At 43.2% G+C, this 22,255-nt stretch overlaps 1 protein-coding gene across 1 annotated transcript in view; it reads left to right on the top strand.

Moving 5' to 3' along the window:
• The first annotated feature begins 4,196 nt into the window (after positions 1-4,196).
• LOC132869568 (glutamate receptor ionotropic, kainate 2) overlaps positions 4,197-22,255 on the top strand; it is a 219,363-nt gene continuing 201,304 nt past the window's right edge. Inside the window, exon 1 of the mRNA XM_060902809.1 lies at positions 4,197-4,239. Within this exon, the coding sequence (XP_060758792.1) occupies positions 4,218-4,239 (22 nt within the window). The 5' untranslated portion in view covers positions 4,197-4,217. The remainder of the gene's footprint in view (positions 4,240-22,255) is intronic.

Below are 22,255 nucleotides of genomic sequence, written 5' to 3' on the forward strand. Positions count from 1 at the left end.
ACCAAACGGCACTCAAGAATGGTGAAGTGGAATCCCGCGGCGGAGGCAGCCTTCATCAACCTGAAGCAGGCCCTCTGTTCCAGTCCGGTTCTGGTGACACCAGACTTCAAGAGGGAGTTCGTGGTGCAGACAGACGCTTCAGAGGTGGGGCTGGGGGCTGTACTCGCTCAAGTACATGAAGGTGAGGAACATCCCATCCTATATCTAAGCAGAAAACTACTCCCAAGAGAGAAGAACTATTCAACGGTTGAAAAAGAGTGTGTCGTCATTACCTGGGCCCTGGAATCCCTACGATATTACCTCCTGGGCCGGCGTTTCATGGTGAACTCTGACCACGCCCCTCTGCAGTGGATGGCCAAGAACAAGGAGACAAACAGTAGGGTTACCAGATGATTTTTCAGCTTGCAAGCATTTAACTTCTCTGTTGTCCACAGGGCTGGCAGGCGCCATGGCAATGCGGATGCCCTGTCCCGGTGAGATGCCCTCTTCGCAACCTTCAGCCCGACGAGGATGTCGGTCACGAGGGGGGGGATGTGTGACATCCTGAGAGGCTGTGTCTTGGAGGGGCGCTATATCCCACGCAGATGGCTCCAACCACTGGCAGCTATAACTCCATCTGGTGGTGGAGTTAGGAACTTCACCCCTCAGCACCCAACACCGCAGCACATCTGTGGCCAATGAGGGCCTAATGAGTAAGAGGGCTTTGTGAGAGCTCAAAACTCTCAGTGTGAAGGTGGAGGAGAGGGTAGAGAGGTTCATGGACTCTCGTTGCTGAATGGAACCTGCTGGGCAGAGTATTTGTTGAAAAGCTTATCTGGAATTCTTACCTGAAGGACTTACCTGTGTTATGAATGCCTGCTACGGGACTGCCACTGGGCTGAAGACTACAGGGATTATTGACTGGACTCAAAGTAAGGCAGAAGATTTTGTTTGTTCGGTGAAAAGGATATTGGACTGAAGGAAACCTGCCTATAATTTTGTTGTTCTAAAGCCAGATACATTGAGTTTGACTTTTGGGAATCCATCTTTGTTTGAACATTGGACTTTGAGATACCTTTTCTGTTTAATCTCCTGGCATAACATTAAAAATCTTGATTTATTTTAACCTTTGTGTCCTTGCACTGATTGAAGAGAGCCAGCCAACCTCTCGTGATGTCACAGCACTCACTTATGCATTCATAAAAGACTATTCACATGGTGATCACTTTCACATTTTCAGTTTCGATTAGTTTCTCTTTTGTGGTGGGAACACCCACTGTAAACAGTGGTCAATCTGTCAGCCAAAGGTCAGGCTATTTGGAGGTAAAACTTATTGCGAGATGGCATGTGGAATTTATGTGCTTTAGATGATTCAGGACAGTGATTCAATTCAGTCTTGAGAACCACAACACTGATGATGAAGGTGCCTTTTTTTTTTTTTACTTCAACTCAATCCAGCCAAAGATCAACTCGAGGAAGTGTAAATATTTCTCCTATTTATTATGAGTAGATCAGTTGATATGATAAAATGACTGAGCAATTTTTCCAAAGTTAAAAGTATTTTCCTCAAAAATCGATAACTTTGCTCTATTTTGAGTTTAGAGAGTAAAATTTGGAGTGGGAGTGGGAGCAAAATGACAGTAATTGTGTAACAGAGTTGGTTGTGGCTCTGAACTGAGTAAAATAGTACAATAGTTAATTTCAAGATGCACTGAATAGTCAAATACCAAAATAAAATCAAATACCAGATAAATGAAGCTGTTGTAAAAAGCAGTTTTAGAACTGTTTTGGAATGTGTGAAAAAACATTGCCTTACCCATTGTGACTTGGCCTGATGGGATTAAGAGTTGGCAGTGGGAGGGGTTTTCACTCTTCTCATTGAATGGAATGGAAATATTTTACACTTCTCATTGAATACCCCTCCCATTGCCAACCCCTTATCCCAAAACAATAGGACATTTTTTTTGATGGCCAGTTAATTTTCCAAATCAATGGAGCAGATTGAAGTTTTTGTGCTTGATTCATTTCTAAGACTGAACAGAATCACCTCAAGTGACCAAAACAGTTCATCACAATGGGTAAAGTCATGTCTTTTTCACACATTCCAACACAGTTCTAAAACTGCTTTTAACATCTTCATTTATTTGTCATTTTTTAAAGTACAATAATGACATACATACTACATAGATATTATTGTAGTTGAACTTGTGCTGAATACAAAAAAAATCATATGACTTTGAAAATACTGCTTAGATTTGTTGAAATTGACAACAAAATCACAGCATGCCAAAATCATTAGTGTGCCATAAAATACCCTCAGACCCCAGAGGGTTAACTGTTGCTGTGATTCCTGACCTTTCTGTTCCTCTCCTCCTAAGTCAAGACTGGTCCGGTTTCTCACAGGAGTTGCCCACCATTTGGAGGACAAGGTGACAATGTACCCCACGGAGGCCAGTGGACCGCATGCTGAGGCCCATGTTGCAGAAGGTGAGTTGCACATCACCTTTAACCCACTCTCATGTGTGTTTAAGCAAGTGACACATAAAAGGAACTTTGGGCAGGAACAGAAACAGGATGAGCAGCTAAAGAACTGTTGGGGTCAGGAATGTGTGGTAGAAGGGGAGAATCAACAGTCGGGGCAGCCCCTCCCACACACCTACTTCCTGGTCCATGTTTCATCAGTGATCACCCCTGCTCTCTCTGCCTCTGGGATACCGACAGACTCTGGCACAGTCAGCACCCACCAGCAACCCCACTCTAGGCTGGCTTGGGCTCCCTGTCTCCTGCATGGACTGCAATGCTGTCACACTACACTCTCCCTACACTTCCTCTTCATTCATTTTTCATTAAATTCACTGATTTTTGCACTGACTTGGGTTTTGTGTCTGTGTTCTCCCCACCTTGCAGCGCGAGTCTCACACATGCTGATTATTTGGTTATTGATCCACTTTATACTTTGTTTTTTGCTCATAGTCTCTGACTTTCAAATTCTGTCTGTCTCGCCTGACCATAGCCTGTTTTGTTGAGACTGCCTTTGACCACTGATTTGGATTTGTCTGCCAGCTTTTCCATAATAAACTCTCTACTGCTTTTACATCCATTTGTCGCCTGCATTCCTGACACAGTAAACACTTGATAACTTCAACAAAATAGACTTCATGTCAAAACTATAATACATTTTCTTTATTATCTAAATTGCACTTTTTGACCATATAGGACACACTTATTTATAATTTGTTTATAATCATGCTATCTGTTAGATTATTCTTTAGGGATGCATTTATAAATTCATATGTTTAAAATATGCAATATATCCGGAATTTAAATATTTCTGTAAAGCTGCTTTGACAATATCTATTGTTAAAATACAAATAAAGTTAATTTGAATGACAGTGTATTATTTTATGATGCCTATCTTCTTCTTTTGGCTGCTCCCGATTAGGGGTCACCACAGCGGATCTTTCGTCTCCTATAATGTGGACAATTTCTTTTTTCAAGTACCTTGATTGATTTTGTGAATGTGGAGTCTACTGACATTGAAGTGACCAATTGTTTTGTGTTCCGAATTGACATGTATGAATGTTATATTGATTTTCACGTGTTTACTAAATTCTAGAAAAAAATCTAAATAACTTTAGCCATTTAAATTAATTGAAGAAAAAAAACCCTAGGGTATACTACTTCCGTCTGTCTGTCTGTCTGTCTCGACACTCGCACGCGCGCGCACACACACGCACTGAATTAAACCCGGCTCGACGTCACAGGCGGTGCGGCAGTGCAGTATAACCGGGCGCGTGGGCAGTTAAGAGCCAAACACACACACACTCTCTCTCCGCATTCCCTTCCTTTTCCTTGGTCTTCTGGATCTTCTTCGGATTTTTCATTGTAGTCACAGAAGGAAGTCGTGCGTGTTGCCGGGCTGGAGACAGTGAGCACTGGGTGAAGCGGTGTGGAGGACGTGTGCGTCCATGCCGTAATGTGTCCGCCGCGTCAAGCGCTTTTATAGCGACACGCGCGCGCACGCTCGCGCGCGCACACACACACACACACACACGCACGCACGCAACACGCGCGCGCGTAGAGATCTACACTTGTTTCCACCTGTAAGATGGAAGAGAACCAGTGTCAATAAGATGGGTAGAATCAGCGCGCGCTTAACTGCTCGGATTGTCGGTTTCCCACCCAGACTACTGCTGCTGCCACTGCTGCTCGCGCTGTTCACTGGCTGCAGTCATGCCATGCCGCACGTCCTGAGATTCGGTAAGTCATTATTCTGTCGTCCGTTTCTATATCCAGTCGAGGCTATGCAAGTTCTTACGGTAGTCTAAGTTCTCCGGTGATGATGGGCCATTGCAGAGATGTTCTGGCTTGGGCACAGATGTATGGCTGCATCTATAGTCTAACTAACATTATTTGCACATTATGTATATAATGCATGTGTCTTACTTTTAAAGTGTGTGTGTGTGTGTGTGTGTGTTTGCTTTCTAACTGCTGGCCAATATTTCTGAAATCTTGTGTGTATTGGCTACTCGAATACAAAGCGGGACTGTCCTCGTATCCTCCTAAATCCTATTATCTGTTGCTTAAACAGTTCTGAATAATGCTGAAAGCCACAGTGTTTATAATTCTAACAGTGTAAGGTGAATGACTTTGAGGTGGTTTATGACACAGATCTTACAAGCTCGAGCTTACAAATCACCTCTCTCCATTTGCTTTGACTGACAGGCTAAATCTCGCGCAAGCTTTCTGCTGATTGTGTGCATTAGCATCTTCCACTATATTGCTCAAATAAAAGATATCATTCAAATCTGACTAAAACCCATGCAAAATGCGACACCATTCCGTTGGATAGCTGTGACTAGAAGGAATCTGTCTAAGATGGTATATGAACCGATGTAGATGACATCGATCACTGTCAAAGTACACTGACAATGTCAGTCTTTCCAGTGCCCAGGTCCAGTTTGCGCATGCTCCGTTTTTTGTTGCCAACGATATTTTAATCCACACGTGAATTTCAGCACTTTCCCCACAGATTAACAAAGCAAATGGAATGCAAGTGGAAGGCAAGCAATGGAAGCCTGTTTCTGCCACTTGAACAAAAAAATTAGTCACGTAGTATAAAAATGAGAACGCATCTCATGATTATAAATGTGTGTAAAATTATGAGATACTGCAGGGACGGACTGGGACCAAAAAACGGCCCTGGACTTTCCCCCCAAATAGGCCCACTATACTATAGTATACTATACTATAGTGCTATAGTAAAGTGCTATAGTGGTATATTGTCTGTCATAACAAAACCCACACAGATGGACTATTTATGATTGTTTATTCAGGTAAGCCTGACAAACAGATCTAAAATTAGGCTATTAACAAATTGCACAATGCAATGCTGCTGTGATTAGTTATGATACCATTCAGCCAATCATCCTTCAAACAACATTTGTAGCCTATTCCACAGACATTCCACCACGCACCACGAAAGAGAAGACAAAGATAAATAGTGCCAAAATGGAAAACACTTCTCCCCCTCAAACTTTTGGTTAATGATAGGCTAGAGCTTTGGTTCTCTTGAACGTAAAGAGCCTAATCTGCATGAATTATGCAGAGGTGAACATATGAAATCGCGGCCATTTGTGCTTGCCTATCTATTTATAATTGGCTTGCTTGGTAGTTACGTGTTTGTTTTGACAGCAATAAACCACATATTTCTCATCATCACACCGCAAATCCAGTCAATAGAAGATTGGCCTACTATGAGAGGGGTCTATGAGTGGCCTTTACGTAACCTGTTTTATGCTATGGTTTTATGTCGTTGTCACTTACCAGTACCTCCTCCTCCAGTGAAATTCCCTCAGCTACCTGTCCCTCATCATGACTATCATCATCAGCATGTGGTTGGTCAGGTTGGATGTCCACCTGGTTCTCAGTCTCGCTCGGTGATAACGTGACATGAACGTTACTGCTGCTGCTTGCAGTTGCACTGCTGCCAAAAAGCTCTGTGAGCTTTCTACATTTTGAAGCATCTTCTTCATGTGACTTCACTTTCTTTTGTTTTAACTTTTCCCATCCACCTTTCTCCTTACGTTTTCTGCTTGCCATCTTTCTGTTGACAGACACTAACGTTACTCTTCTTTGCTGGCTTTTAGGCCTATGGAATAATGATTGACGGATAAATTATCGTCTTAGCACCACCTGTTGTTAGTTGATAGACTGAAAATTTTGGTTATTGAACAGGGCCGACGGCCGTAGACCGGACAGCCGTTCTGGACTTTTCCAGAACGCACAGATTGCCAGTCCGCCCCTGAGATACTGTCATAATTATGACTTACTGTTTCATAATAATGAGAATATCTATCTATCTATCTATCTATCTATCTATCTATCTATCTATCTATCTATCTATCTATCTATCTATCTATAGTGGATATAAAAAGTGTGCACCTGGTTAAAATGATAGGTTTTTCTGACATAAAAAAAATGAGACCACGATAAATAATTTCAAAACTTTTCCAACCTTTAATGTGACCTATAACCTGTACAATTCAATTGAAAAACAAACAAATCTGTTTGGGGGGGGCATAAAAATTAAAAACGTACAATAAGCTGGTTGCATAAGTGTGCACACCCTTAAACTAATACTTTGTTGAAGCACCTTTTGATTTAATTGCAGCATTCAGTCTTTTTGGGTGCACACCTGCCATCAATTAAAATGACTCTGATTAACCCCAAATAAAGTTCAGACATTTACTCAGTTGCATCCTCCAGCAAAAGCCATGGTTCACAGAGAGCTTACAAAGCATCAAAGGGGTCTCATTGTTGAAAGGAATCAATCAGGAGAAGGGTAAAAAAAAAATTCCATGGCATTAGATATACCATGGAGCACAGTGAAGACAGTCGTCAAGAAGTGGAGAAAATATGGGACAACAGTGACATTACTGAGAACTGGATGTCCCTCCAAAATTGATGAAAAGACAAGACGAAAACTGGTCAGCGAGGCTGCCAAGAGGCCTACAGCAACACTGAAGGAGCTGCAGGAATTTCTGGCAAGTACTGGTTGTGTACTACATATGACAACAATCTCCCGTATTCTCCATATGTCTGGACTATGAGGTAGGGTCAAAGAAAAACATTCAGGCCTGGCTAAATTTTGCAAAAGATATACATCAACTCTCCCAAAAGCTTGTGGGAATATGTATTATGGTCTGATGAAACCAAGGTTGAATTTTTTGGCTACAATTCCAAAAGGTATGTTTGGCAAAAAAACAACACTGCACATCACCAAAAGAACACCATACCTGTGGTGAAGCGTGGTGGTGGCAGCATCATGTTTTGGGGTTGTTTTTCTTCAGCTGGAACAGGGGCTTTAGTCAAGGTGCAGGGAATTATGAACAGTTCTAAATACCAGTCAATTTTGGTCCAAAACCTTCAGGTGTCTGCTAGAATGTTGAAGATGAAGAGGAATTTCATCTTTCAGTATGACAGTGACCCCAAAAAAGTTTGTAATGGCCCAGCCATAGCCCAGACCTAAATCCAATTGAAAATCTGTGGGGTGACCTGAAGAGAGCTGTGCACAAGAGATGCCTTCGCAATCTGACAGATTTGAAGCGCTTTTGCAAGGAAGAGTAAGCAAATATTGCCAAGTCTACATGTGGCAGGCTGATAGACTCCGACCCCAAAAGACTGAATGCTGTAATTAAATCAAAAGGGGCTTCAACAAATTATTAGTTTAAGGGTGTGCACACTTATGCAACCAGTTTATTGTACTTTTTTATGTTTTTCCCCCAAACAGATTTGTTTGTTTTTCAATTGACTTGTACAGGTTATAGGCCACATTAAAGATGGGAAAAGTTTTGAAATTATTTATCGCGGTCTCATTTTTTTTACATCAGAAAAACCTATCATTTTAATGGGGTGTATACACTTTTTATATCCACTGTATCTATCCAGCCCAGACATTAAGAATAACTTCTTCTTTATAATGACAGCCTGGCAAATGCCAAAAGACATTTGTAGAGGGAGGGAACGGAGGGACAAAACAAAACAAAACAAAAAACACCCACAAGACAGACAAAATAAAGAATAATGGCTAATTAATCAAACAAAGGTAAACCATTTTTTAGTATCATTAAAAATGTCCGTAAGTCTTTCCTTAAAAGCAGTGATATTAAGTCATCATTATGAGAAATTATAATTATGATTATAATCTCATTATGGAGGTGGAAATGGGCTTCCATAGTTAAGCCTGCATATCACTTTCAGAAGAGTCCATGAGCTTTGTATTTTCTGCACACAGCTGGTCAACTTTGTACTGACACACAAAAATAAGACAACTCACAAGCTCCAAAGTGCTACAAAATTCATGAGGCGTTCCCTCTTGTGTGCAAGACTAAGACTAAACTGCATGAGTGAAATATGTAAATGAGAGTGTTATTTCTGTGCACCCATAACAAGTGTTTACTGGCATTACAATGGTGTTTCCCCAGTAAGTGGGCAGCACAATGGACAGCAGCATATTTATGACAAAACAGTAAATATGGGGGAAAAATACAACTAGATTGCATTTCCTCTGCAGGAACTGCTGGAGTGTGCTTGCTCAATTGTTGCCAGCAACAGTAAAGGGTTAATATACGGTATGAGAATGTGTTTTCGCGCTCTGAAATCCTTGTTTTAAATGGTCAACAGCTCTCACTCCTTCTCTGGCTCAAAGTCTCTTTGTGGCAGGATAGCCCCAGCAGTGGAGAAGACGGAGGAGACCAAATAGTTTTCAACGAAAAGGCTTCATTTTTTTAAAAATTCTTTTTCTCTTTTTTTACCAATGTGCAAATATTTACAGTGACAAGCGTGCATGAAAAAATATACAAAAACAAAAACTGTACAAAATGAAAATAAACAAGCATAAATAGCCAGGCTAAGTCCACAGACCCTGAACTACTATCAAGAGCAACTTCAATTAACAAAACACATTCACTTCACCACCAACCCTCACCTACTGAGGCTCTTGGGCCTAATATAGAGCATTGCTAACTGTAGCCCCACCCACTGGATAGCCCCACTGTCAAAAATAATCAATTAACTAAACAACATAATTATTACCAAATAATAAATCAAATAAGAAAACATAACACAAAAATACACACTGACATTTATTGACATGCACAAAAATACCTTATTGAACCTTATTGAACCCTTGAAATGGCTTTTAAGTCATTACTCCTAAAACACCCCTATCACAATGGGCTGCCCCACAAAAAACCCGGCAAACCCCTCTATCCCCGAACCCCCCCCCCCCCCCCCCCCCCCAGTGGAACAGTCCATCTGTTTCCCCAAACGAGACACAGAAGAATGTTTTGAAAGCCTGGTGAGTGAATTGCTACCGGAGCTGTAATAACAGAAGTTTTAACCAATAAATGAAGTTTTTAACAGCCAGTGTGAATTATTATCTAGTTATTATTATTATTATTATTATTATTATTATTCCGTTTCACCCATTTTTTTGCTAGATGTTAGCATGCTAGCAGTGATTTAAAAATGCCAGCAAATGGCTGCCTGCGCGCTATGCCAGCGTCACGGCTCAGCCCGTCACACTCTTTCACATCATTTTGAAGGGAGATTTCACTGCGCTTCGCTTCGCACAGTGAAATCTCCTCTCCACCCTTTATATGTTTTTCAATTTCATTCAGAGGTTTTACAGGGTTTAAAACATGGATTTTGGCTGTAAAATTGCAGTTTTAATTTTTTTATCTGCTGCTCCCGCTCTAACGTCTAGAGTGGGGGAGCTCCTTATGACGTAATCACTCCAAAGTTCAACCCATTCATTTCAATGGCACAGAATTTTGCCGAAAAACATGAATACTGAACGAATGACAAGGGGTAGTGCAACCATTTTAACAAGCACACCATTCCAGATCGGGCCCTACGTTTCAGCGTTGGAACGGTGTCTCTATCTCGAAAGCCCTAGGAGGAGGAGTGGATCCAAAAAACGGGTGAAAACAAATAATAAAAATAAAACTTAAGAAGAACAATAGTGTGCTTTTGCAAGCACACTAATAACAAGTGTTGCCTGGCAAAACTAACCTTGCTCAGTAGCACTTATGATGAATATGAAGGAAGATATCGCAAAAAAAAAAGGTATCCTGTGGGTACATGTGGCTACTGCTTATAAAAAAAAATAGCTTTTTGATACCATGTCCATACACTAAATATAGCACATACAAACACACATATATATATATATATATATATATATATATATATATATATATATATATATATACACACACACACACACACACACACACACACACTCTATGAGGCAGTAGCCACAAAAATGAAGCTTAATCCAAAAATGAACAATTTAAAAATCACAGAAGTAAAATATATCAAGTGTCTGTACTTTATATTATTCTACTCTTACGTCTTACAGTTTTCACAACTGAAACCTCCGAACTGAGGCTGACATACACACGCTGTCGCCATGACTGAAACTCTTATTTTGTCCCAGTGCTAGAGCTCAGTGGAATGCACTTTCCCTCTGTAATAAGCATAAACATGTCTGAAAGCAATTTCTTTAGTCTAGTCCATTTATTTCCAATGGTGAACCGAATTGTATACACGTATCGGCCATTTTAATCAGAGCACATGTATGCATATGCGCAGTTCGCGATTGTTACACTCTTACATTCTTACAGCACAATGACATAGTGGCTAGGGCCTCTATATGAGGCAGTAGCCACAACAAAAATGATTTTGACTTTTTTTTGCTGACCTTGACCAAATGACCCTCAAAATGTTGGAGGTTCTATTTGAGACCAATGCCCATCTAGCCTGAAAGTTTCATGAAGATTGGTCCAGCCGCTTTCCCATAATATCGTTAACAAACAAACAAACCCGACCAAAAACAATACCTCACCCCCTGGTGGAGTCTGTCCTGGGCGAGGTAACTATTCTACTCATACTGAAAAAATTTAACCTTGGATCAAAGTAAAAAAAACAAAAAGCATCAAATTATTACAGCAATTTATTTCAAATTCAGTAAAAAGAAAAAAATATATATACACACACTATTTGCCAAAAATATATGGACACCTGACCAATCACATCGATGTGTGCTTGTTTTAGATTTACTCCATATCTAGAACAGATATGGAGTAAATCTAAAACAAGCACACATGGACAACAAAGACACGTTGTGTTTGGTGTTATAATAATCTCCACTCTTCTGGGAAGGCTTTCTACCAGATTTTGGAGTGTGGCTGCAGGGATTTATGATCATTCAGCTACAGGAGCATTAGTGAAGTCAGGTACTGAAGGGGTTGAGGCCAGGGCTCTGTGCAGGACACCCAAGTTCTTCAATTCCAGTCCTAGCAAGCCATGTCTTCACAAAGCTCGCTTTGTACACAGGGGCACTGTCATGCTGGAACAGGTCTGGGACTCTTAGTTCCAGTGTAGGGAAATCTTAATACTATGGCATACATTCTATACAGTTATAACAGTTTAAGGAAGGCCCATTTATGGGTATGATAGTCAGGTGTCCCTGTACTTTTAGCTATATATTATAGCTTTAATAGGTTGATACATTACTTTTTTAAACTTTGAGCTTTAGTTTTGTTTTTTTCTCAGTGCATTTACAGTATGTCTTAGCTGATAATTTGCCAATGTTTTCCCTGTGCAAATAAGGACTAATTATGAAGCCCTTAAGTTAGCTAATCAAATGTCTGTGTGTACAGAAGATTTAACCCCCAGTCTAATATTAATCCATATTATTTAGGAGCCTCAATGAATAATTCAGAACCTGCAGTGAAAAAATTAAGTAAGTCATGTAGTAAGCATTATGGTTTATTTGTTAATACCAGCGAAGGAATATAAATTCACTCCACGAGCAGACATAAATTTCTGAAGCATGTAGCTATGAAATTGAAGATTAAGCATTTTGCTCAAGGGACCAGTAGTGGCTTTGTGGCAATCCTCTGGTCTCATATCACAGAACATTAACCTCTGAGCTGCCAAAGGGTCTGCTAGATTAATAAATACAAATCTTCATACACCTGATTAATATGGTTTCTGCACAGCACTGATACACAAACTCTTTGGTTGTGGGGAATCTGTGGGGAACCCTTACATTCTCATGTTCTATAAACAGCAGAATGTTTCCCTATCACAAGTAGAACCCTTTTTGGAAGCCAAGCTCCCTTAATTATCCAAATAACCCTTTAAAATCCCTTCAAGGATCCTTTCTTTTTAAAGTTGGTTTTGTACTGTGTAATTTCAGCAAGAATTTATGATTATTATTTGCTACACTGTACAAGATTATCCCAATAAGAATTCTATAACAGACTGTGCGATAACATGTTCTTAACATGTAATAACATATTCAGTTTAATTGATGAAGATAGTTACTGTGTTGGGGCGGCACGGTGGTGTAGTGGTTAGCGATGTTGCCTCACAGCAAGAAGGTCCGGGTTTGAGCCCCGTGGCCGGCAAGGGCCTTTCTATGTGGAGTTTGCATGTTCTCCCCGTGTCCGCGTGGGTTTCCTCCGGGTGCTCCGGTTTCCCCAACAGTCCAAAGACATGCAGGTTAGGTTAACTGGTGACTCTTAATTGACCGTAGGTGTGAATGTGAGTGTGAATGGTTGTCTGTGTCTATGTGTCAGCCCTGTGATGACCTGGCGACTTGTCCAGGGTGTACCTCGCCTTTCGCCCATAGTCAGCTGGGATAGGCTCCAGCTTGCCTGCGACCCTGTAGAACAGGATAAAGCGGCTAGAGATAATGAGATGAAATGAGTTGCTGTGTTCGGGGTGGCACGGTGGTGTAGTGGCTAGTGTTGTCGCCTCACAGCAAGAAGGTCCGGGTTCGAGCCCCGTGGCCCACGAGGGCCTTTCTGTGCAGAGTTTGCATGTTCTCCCCATGTCCGCGTGGGTTTCCTTCGGGTGCTCCGGTTTCCCCCACAGTCCAAAGACATGCAGGTTAGGTTAACTGGTGACTCTAAATTGACCGTAGGTGTGAATGTGAGTGTGAATGGTTGTCTGTGTCTATGTGTCAGCCCTGTGATGACCTGGCGACTTGTCCAGGGTGTGCCCCGCCTTTCGCCCGTAGTCAGCTGGGATAGGCTTCAGCTTACCTGCGACCCTGTAGAACAGGATTAAGCAGCTGGAGATAATGAGATGTTACCGTGTTCTGCCAGACTGGTTGCACAATGACATAGCACAGGTTTGTAGCTCTTCAACTGGAAAGCATAACAAATTTCATGTTGTCATAATAGTAAATAAACTCTATGAACAGAGTTTCTGAATGCTAATTAGCTAGCTACACACCTGGAATCTGTAATTAATCTTCTGTTTCTTTCCATGTCGCTTCCCATTTTGTCCAGTTATGATACAAGTGTGATTAGAGAGACAGTCTGTCTTCTGCTGCAATTCAACACACTGTTCTTCCTTTTAATGGCCTGAGGTTGGGCTGAAGTGCCCTTGAGCAAGGCACCTAACCCCCAACTCCTCTCCGGGCGCTGTAGCATAGCTGCCCACTGCTCTGGGTATGTGTGTGTGCTCATTGTTCACTTGTGTGTGTTCACTGCTTCAGATAGGTTAAATGCAGAGGATGAATTTCACTGTGTGCTTAAGTCTGTGCTTGAGTATATGTGTGACAAATAAAGGCTTGGCTTCTTCTTATATGTTTTGTTTACATTTCATCATTGCCATTACGATGTTTGTAGATATCATGTGTGTTTTGTGTAATCATATGTTGTCCTCCTATTGATGGATTTTAGACAGTAGCAGCACTCAAACTCTGAGGTTTTAAGCATTTTGACACTGCCAGAACTTTGCCACCGGCTGTCTTTTGTCAAACAAAAATCAGGCACCAGTTGGTGTCACACTATAAATTCTGACACCACTGATCTCAAGTCATGACCAAGATTTACTATGTATGATTTTGCCTGCAACAGCAAAATCTAGTCGAATATCATGCCATGTAAACCTGGCTTAAGACACTTATTGTAACACTGCTGTAAATACATTTATGAGAGTATTTCTTTTTACTCACATTTACACACTTGTGAGGAGGAGCCTTCTCCTGGCAGTATGCATTTCCTGTCAGGTTTTCTTTGTTCTTTTTTTTTGCTTTAATGTGGAGAGACTGCGCAACTAACAGGTTTTGCTTACCGGATCGCATCATGAAACCACCAAATGCTGTTCCTGTCAAAATTCTCAATCCCACGATAAACTACTAAAACCACTACAACCACTGTATGATATGAGATGAATATTTGGTCAAGTGATGAGTGCTGTGAAACTGACATTTTTAAATACCGAAAAGAAATACAGCTAGTAAATACTGACCTTATGCTTCCACCTGACTGGCATGCTTCATGGTATCATTGCTAGGACTAGAAGTAAATTGCTTCCACTTCCCTCTTGTGATATATTTTTAAGAGAATAAACCCTTTTCTGAGACTTGCATTATCCAAACTGATGCTTAGTCAGCACCATAGACAGCCCCACACCATTAAACATAGATATCAAATATATAATTATAGTTCCGATAATTTTAAAGTCATTGCCTTCTTTAACTTATTTTACGACTGAGATGAGATGATGCAAGGAGACAGATAGACATAACTGTCCACATTTGTTCATATATAATAGTTACATATGAATAAATGAGTAGCAATAGTAGTCAGTGGGTAAAGTTCCTATTTAGTGGCGTGAAGGTTGTAACTTCAAATCTTCGCACAAGATTCTTAACCCCCAATGATCCGTTATATATGCCAGGATTATACTGTGCCTCATTTCTCTGGATGAAAGTGGCTAATAAATGAAAATGTTGTCTTCTTAGAGCACAGGGTGACTGTGAAACCACACATTCTTAATTTTCTTGCATTAAATTGTGCACCAAGTAAGGAATAAAACATGGGAGGGTGGGCATACAGTTATAGGAAAATAATAAATGACAAGGTTGTATGATGTGCCACCACTACCACCTCAGACTATGGAACATACAGTGGTGCTTGAAAGTTTGTGAACCCTTTATAATTTTCTATATTTCTGCATAAATATGACCTAAAACATCATCAGATTTTCACACAAGTCCTAAAAGTACATAAAGAGAACCCAGTTAAACAAATGAGACAAAAATATTATACTTGGTCATTTATTTATTGAGGAAAATGATCCAATATTACATATCTGTGAGTGGCAAAAGTATGTGAACCTCTAGGATTAGCAGTTAATTTGAAGCTGAAATTAGAGTCAGGTGGTTTCAATCAATGGGATGACAATCAGGTGTGAGTGGGCACCCTGTTTTATTTAAAGAACAGGGATCTATCAAAGTCTGATCTTCACAACACATGTTTGTGGAAGTGTATCATGGCACGAACAAAGGAGATTTCTGAGGACATCAGAAAAAGTGTTGTTGATGCTCATCAGGCTGGAAAGGGTTACAAAACCATCTCTAAAGAGTTTGGACTCCACCAATCCACAGTCAAACAGATTGTGTACAAATGGAGGAAATTCAAGACCATTGTTATCCTCCCCAGGAGTGGTCGACCAACAAAGATCACTCCAAGAGCAAGGTGTGTAATAGTTGGCAAGGTCACAAAGGACCCCAGGGTATCTTCTAAGCAATTGAAGGCCTCTCTCACACTGGCTAATGTTAATGTTCATGAGTCCACCATCAGGAGAACACTGAACAACAATGGTGTGCATGACAGGGTTGCAAGGAGAAAGCCACTGCTCTCCAAAAAGAACATTGCTGCTCATCTGCAGTTTGCTAAAGATCACGTGGACAAGCCAGAAGGCTATTGGAAAAATGTTTTGTGGACAGATGAGACCAAAATAGAATTTTTGGTTTAAGTGAGAAGCATATATTTGGAGAAAGGAAAACACTGCATTCCAGCATAAGAACCTTATCCCATCTGTGAAACATGGTGGTGGTAGTATCATGGTTTGTGCCTGTTTTGCTGCATCTGGGCCAGGACGGCTTGCCATCACTGATGGAACAATGAATTCTGAATTATACCAGCAAATTCTAAAGGAAAATATCAGGACATCTGTCCATGAACTGAATCTCAAGAGAAGGTGGGTCATGCAGCAAGACAACGACCCTAAGCACACAAGTCGTTCTACCAAAGAATGGTTAAAGAAGAATAAAGTTAATGTTTTGGAATGGCCAAGTCAAAGTCCTGACCTTAATCCAATCGAAATGTTGTGGAAGGACCTGAAGCGAGCAGTTCATGTGAGGAAACCCACCAATATCCCAGAGTTGAAGCTGTTCTGTATGGAGGAATGGGCTAAAATTCCTCCATACCGGTGTGCAGAACTGATCAACAGTTACTGGAAGCATTTAGTTACATTTATTGCTGCACAAGGGGTCACACCAGATACTGAAAGCAAAGGTTCACATACTTTTGCCACTCACAGATATGGATTATTGGATCATTTTCCTCAATAAATAAATGACCAAGTATAATATTTTTGTCACATTTGTTTAACTGGGTTCTCTTTATGTACTTTTAGGACTTGTGTGAAAATCTGATGATATTTTTGCACTGTAAAAAATGATTTGTTGTTTTAACTTAAAAAAGTTAGTGCAAGGGTTGCCTTAAGGGCTGCCTTAAAATTTTGAGTTCACTGAAATTAATATAGTAAGTTCACAACAATTTAACTTACTATGTGAATTCCAGTGAACTCAAAATTTTAAGGCAGCCCTTGCACTAACTTTTTTAAGTTAAAACAACAAATATTTTTTACAGTGTGGTCATATGTATGCAGAAATATAGAAAATTATAAAGGGTTCACAAACTTTCAAGCACCACTGTAGCTAAGCATTCAAATCAGCAGATGTAGATGCTGCTCCCAAGCCCTGGAAAAGAACAGCCTTGGAAAAACACCAAGTGTTTTTCTATTATTACTTCCAGTATAACAAGTATCAACACTCGTGTCCTCACCAGCCACTCAAATAAGAATAAGACAAAATCTAGAATTTATAAATAAAAAATGCAAATCAACACTTTCTAAACAATTAGAATAGAGAATTCAACAGTACTGTAGTATAAATGGTTTAAGTGTATTTCAAAATAATTACAGTGTAGCCTTTATACATGTCTGTCCTGGAGACTGCACCAGGAATACAGCAATGTATTCAGGTCAAGAGATGTAGAAGACCCAGTCCCACCCAAGATAAGGCATAATAGGACAGGATATGAGGGTTGTCAGTTGTCTCTATTTGTGTGATCATGTTGCAAGCATGAAAATAAGACATTAATCATGTATTTTTATGACTAATAGGAACCTGTTGAAGAGAGAGTGGTATAGTTCGTATTGGTTTGGTTAGAATTAATACATTATAAAGAGATCAGTCAGAAATTATTCTCTGATATGTGTAACAGGGCAGCATGACACATACACAGAAGAAAGTGATATCTACCCTCTTCTGCATACATGAGTTCACAAACGCTCATGATTGGCAAGTGTCTCTGTGATTGACAAGGGAGAGAGAGTATGTCATTCCTCATTCCCAGTGAGCACAGCCAATTTCACTCCTTTCGATCATGGTCACAGATGGCTTCAGCATCATCCAATTTCAAATTTGCAATCTCTGGATGATAGTGCAAATGCTTTTCTGTTCAGTAGCAAGATGTTCTTCCATTTTAACCAACATTTCAATAAGATATGCAACTTGCCCATGTAACATAACCTTATCTGTCCAGCTGTACAACTATGTTTAGAACCACAAGCTATGATCGTGTTATAGTTGTGCAGCCCGCATAATGGAGCAGTGTTTTGTGGTAATGGTAAGATACTCAGGTGAACCAGAATATGCTGTTTGAGTCTCATTCATGTCATTTAGTTAAAAGTAAACTGTGTTGTAATAACAGCTGGAACAAATTAAACTACCCTGCCATATATTGCACTTGGTGTGAATTAGGGCATGATAATGTGCACTGAAACAAATGCAATGTTGTCATGACTCTGTTTCTACGGTGTAATTAAAATAATATCATGTCATCACCGTTGTCACTTTGCAATGATTGACTGCATGAGTGGGCAAATAATGACCAATGCCTGCTGTCTCACATAGCATGTAGTAGATTAGTTCCTAACAGTCCAATCGATGCCACAATCAGTGGCGGTGGCAGAGGGGGGGCGACCCCCCTAAAATTATGTTGGGGGGGCACCTCCCCCAAGTTACAATGGGAGTTCTTTGACTATTTACAAGGAAGAAAAGGAGAGAATAGTGTAAATAAACAGCCCACTGTGCGCCTTTGTTTTCCCTTATTAAATCCGGCTGCGTCCCTTCACCCTGGCGACCCGGCGTCATCCCTTTGTACTGTAAGTTGGTAGCACCCATTCGCACCAAAACCGATGCAAATTAGCCTGGCCCTGATGTCACCAATTACCTCTGCTTTCCGGGATTTTTCTTATTTGGCTTACGCGGAACTACAAAACCCATCACTTTTAGTAGACAAGCTGATTTATGAATATTCTGTGGACTAATTAACCCATTGCTGTGGCAACTGTCTAGACATGTCTGGTCTCCTTGGGTACTCGCGCCAAAGCAGGGACCCTGTGACAGCAAGGCTATGACAGTGTCGCTACATTTGTATCTGACTGTACATTTGTAACTCGTGTCCTGTCCGGATGGCTACATAGTGTTCACGAGGCATACAAGCAGTTTTGGGCACCCAAAAACTTGATGCTGCTCTAGCTCTACATGAATTTGCTTGCTGCCCTGACCACTCACTAAAAATCAGTATGAAGAGGAGTTTCAGACAATATCCACTGCAAACATTTTGAGCTTGACAAAGGCACACAAGTTGCTTGATGATAATGAGGTAAGTTTTCAGTACAAATTTTTTTAACATCCTGTGGCAGCGGGGCCATGGCCAAGCGCCGGTCTGTGACAGGAGGGCGGAGTCAGGGAAGGTAAGTGGCAGAATCACTACACCTGTTGTCAATTAACCTGTGTTTGTGTGTGTCTTCCCAGTGACCATGCCCTATTTAAAGAGGGAGAGCAGAGAGCTCATCCCAGAACCAGACGCCGGTTGTGTGTTGGTGTGTCTGGGTTCTAATTTGTTCACTGAAAAGTGTGGCAATAAAAATCGTAGTTTCAAACCTGATCTCTGTCCTGCTGTCCTCTGTGCTCCACCCCTTTGTGAGAACTGTTACAGTGGTGCTGAAACCCGGGACCTGGAGCACAGCAGCCTAACAGCCCCATGGAGTCCTCCCCGTTCGCCGAACTGGTCCACGCCCTTGCCACGGCCCAGCAAAGCCAGCACCAGGTGCTACTCACCCTCCGAAAGGAGCAAGAACAGCGGTTCGATGCCCTGGTGTTGGCCCAACAAGAAGATCGACAGGTGTTCCGGCACCTCCTCGCGTCGGCGGGGTCCACCAACGCTCCCACCGCAGGTCCGTCCCCCCTCACCCTAACAAAGATGGGCCCGCAGGACGACCCCGAGGCATTCATCACACTCTTCGAGCAAGTCACAGAAACCTCGGGGTGGCCGATGGAGCGGCGCGCCTCCTCCCCGTGCTAACGGGAGAGGCACAACTGGCCATGCTACAGCTCCCCGCCGACCGCCGGCTGGCCTATGCGGACCTTCGCCAGGCCATCCTCCAGTGCGTGGGGCGCACCCCGGAACAGCAGCGGCAGCGCTTCCGCGCTTTGCGCTTAGAGGAAGTCGGCCGGCCGTTCGCGGTCGGCCAGCAACTCCAGGACGCCTGCTGACGGTGGCTGAGGGCCGACAACCGCGACACCGAGGGGATCATCGACCAGGTGGTGCTGGAGCAATTCATCGCACGCTTGCCAGCGGGAACTGCGGAGTGGGTCCAGTGCCACCGCCTGGCGTCGCTGGATCATGCAGTCGAGCTGGCGGAGGACCAAATGGCGGCTGTCCCGGCGGCAGGACAGCAGACAGCCTCTTCTCTCCTCTTCTCTCTCTCTCTCCCTCTCCTGTGTCTCGTCCTTGCCCCATTCCCCCACCAGGGAGGCGGGGGCCGGCACCACCTGTGCCGGCCCGCCGCACCCGCGGTGCCCTCCCGTTTCTCCCTTCTGTGTCTGTTTCCCCCCCCCCTCAGGTGAGTGAGCCCCAGAACACCGGTGCGGAGAGGAAGCCCGGGCCGGCTTGCTGGTGCTGCGGGGAGCCGGGCCACCTCCAACAGCAGTGCACGGTCATGGAGGTGGGCGCGGTGGTTCGGATCCCTGACGCGCCAGGAGCCGCCCTCGATCGGGCCGGAGCGTATCGCATACCGGTGAGTATTCAAGGGGATACATATCAGGCATTGGTGGATTCTGGTTGTAATCAGACCTCAATCCACCACAGCCTGGTTCAAGATGAGGCATTGGGGGGAGCACAGGGGGTAAAGGTGTTGTGTGTGCATGGGAACGTTCACAGCTACCCTTTGGTGTCGGTCCAGATTGTTTTCAGAGGGGAAAAATTTATAGTGAAGGCGGCGGTTAATCCTCGCCTTACCCACTCTTTAATTTTGGGGACAGATTGGCCGGGATTTCGGTATTTAATGACACACTTAGTAAAGAGTGGGTCCTGCCATTTAACAGGGGGAGGTCCCGGTGCTGCTTTGGCGGGAGCAGCTGTCACAGAGCCATCTACATCATCTCTGCATCAGAGTGAGGAGCAGCAGGCTCCTCCTCTCTCTGTTGCGGAATCCCTCACAGATTTCCCATTAGAGCAGTCGCGAGACGAGACTCTGCGGCATGCGTTTGACCAAGTGAGAGTAATCGATGGTCAACCGCTCCAGCCGAACGCCACCCCATCCTTCTCCTACTTCGCAATTAGGAAGGATAGGTTATACCGAGTGACGCAGGACACTCAAACTAAGGAGCGAGTCACGCAGCTTTTAATTCCAAAGAGCCGCCGGGAATTGGTATTCCAGGCGGGTCACTTTAATCCCATGGCTGGACACCTAGGGCAGGATAAGACACTAGCCCGAATAATGGCCCGATTCTATTGGCCGGGGATTCGCGGCGACGTTCGTAGGTGGTGTACGGCGTGCCGCGAATGCCAGTTAGTGAATCCAGCGGCCATTCCAAAAGCGCCTTTGCGCCCTCTACCATTAATCGAGACCCCGTTTGAAAGAGTTGGGATGGATCTCGTCGGGCCATTAGATCGGTCGACACGAGGGTACCGCTTTATATTAGTTCTAGTGGACTATGCAATGCGATACCCGGAAGCAGTGCCTCTGCGCAATATCTCAGCACGCAGTATTGCGGAGGCGCTCTTCCGCGTTATCTCCCGAGTTGGAATCTCGAAAGAGATTCTGACTGATCAAGGCACCACATTTATGTCACGGACACTGCGCGAACTGTATGGGTTATTGGGGATTAAGCCGATCCGCAACAGCGTGTATCACCCACAAACAGACGGTTTAGTGGAACGGTTCAACCGCACCCTCAAGAATATAATTTAAAAATTCACAAGTAAGGACACATGTAATTGGGATCAGTGGCTCGAGCCCTTGCTGTTTTCAGTGCGAGAGGTTCCCCAAGCCTCCACGGGGTTCTCCCCGTTCTAATTATTATATGGGCGTAAGCCGCGCGGCATTCTAGATGTGCTGTGGGAAAATTGGGAGGAGGGACCTTCACAAAGCAAAAACAAAATTCAATACGTTATGGACCTGCGCGCAAAACTCCACACGCTCACCCACCTAACCCAGGAGAATTTGCAGCAGGCCCAAGAACGGCAAACCCGCCTGTACAACAAGGGTACGCGCCTTAGAGAGTTTGCACCGGGAGATAAAGTACTCGTACTGTTGCCCACATCGAGCTCCAAATTGGTCGCCAAGTGGCAAGGACCCTTTGAGGTCACACGGCGAGTCGGAGACGTCGACTATGAGGTGAGGCGAATGGACAGGGGTGGGGTGCTACAGATTTACCACCTCAATCTGCTTAAACTCTGGAATGAGGAGGTCCCCGTGGAATTGGTGTTGGTGGTTCCGGAGAAGGCGGAGCTGGGGCCGGAGGTCCAAAAAGGGGCATTGGTGTCATGTATCCCTCCGGTCCCCTGTGGAGACCACCTCTCCCCGACCCAACTCGCAGAGGTTGCCCAGTTGCAGACCGAGTTTTCGGATGTGTTCTCGCCCCTGCCCAGTCGCACTAACCTCATAGAGTACCACATTAGAGATGCCCCCGGGGGTGGTAGTGTGTAGCCGCCCTTACAGGCTACCCGAACACAAAAAAAGGTGGTTCGGGAAGAACTCGAGGCCATGCTCGAAATGGGCATCATCGAGGAGTCCCACAGGGACTGGAGCAGCCCAGTGGTCT

Source organism: Neoarius graeffei, chromosome 21 (genome assembly GCF_027579695.1).
Source record: "Neoarius graeffei isolate fNeoGra1 chromosome 21, fNeoGra1.pri, whole genome shotgun sequence".
In the NCBI taxonomy this organism is placed as follows: Eukaryota; Metazoa; Chordata; class Actinopteri; order Siluriformes; family Ariidae; genus Neoarius; species Neoarius graeffei.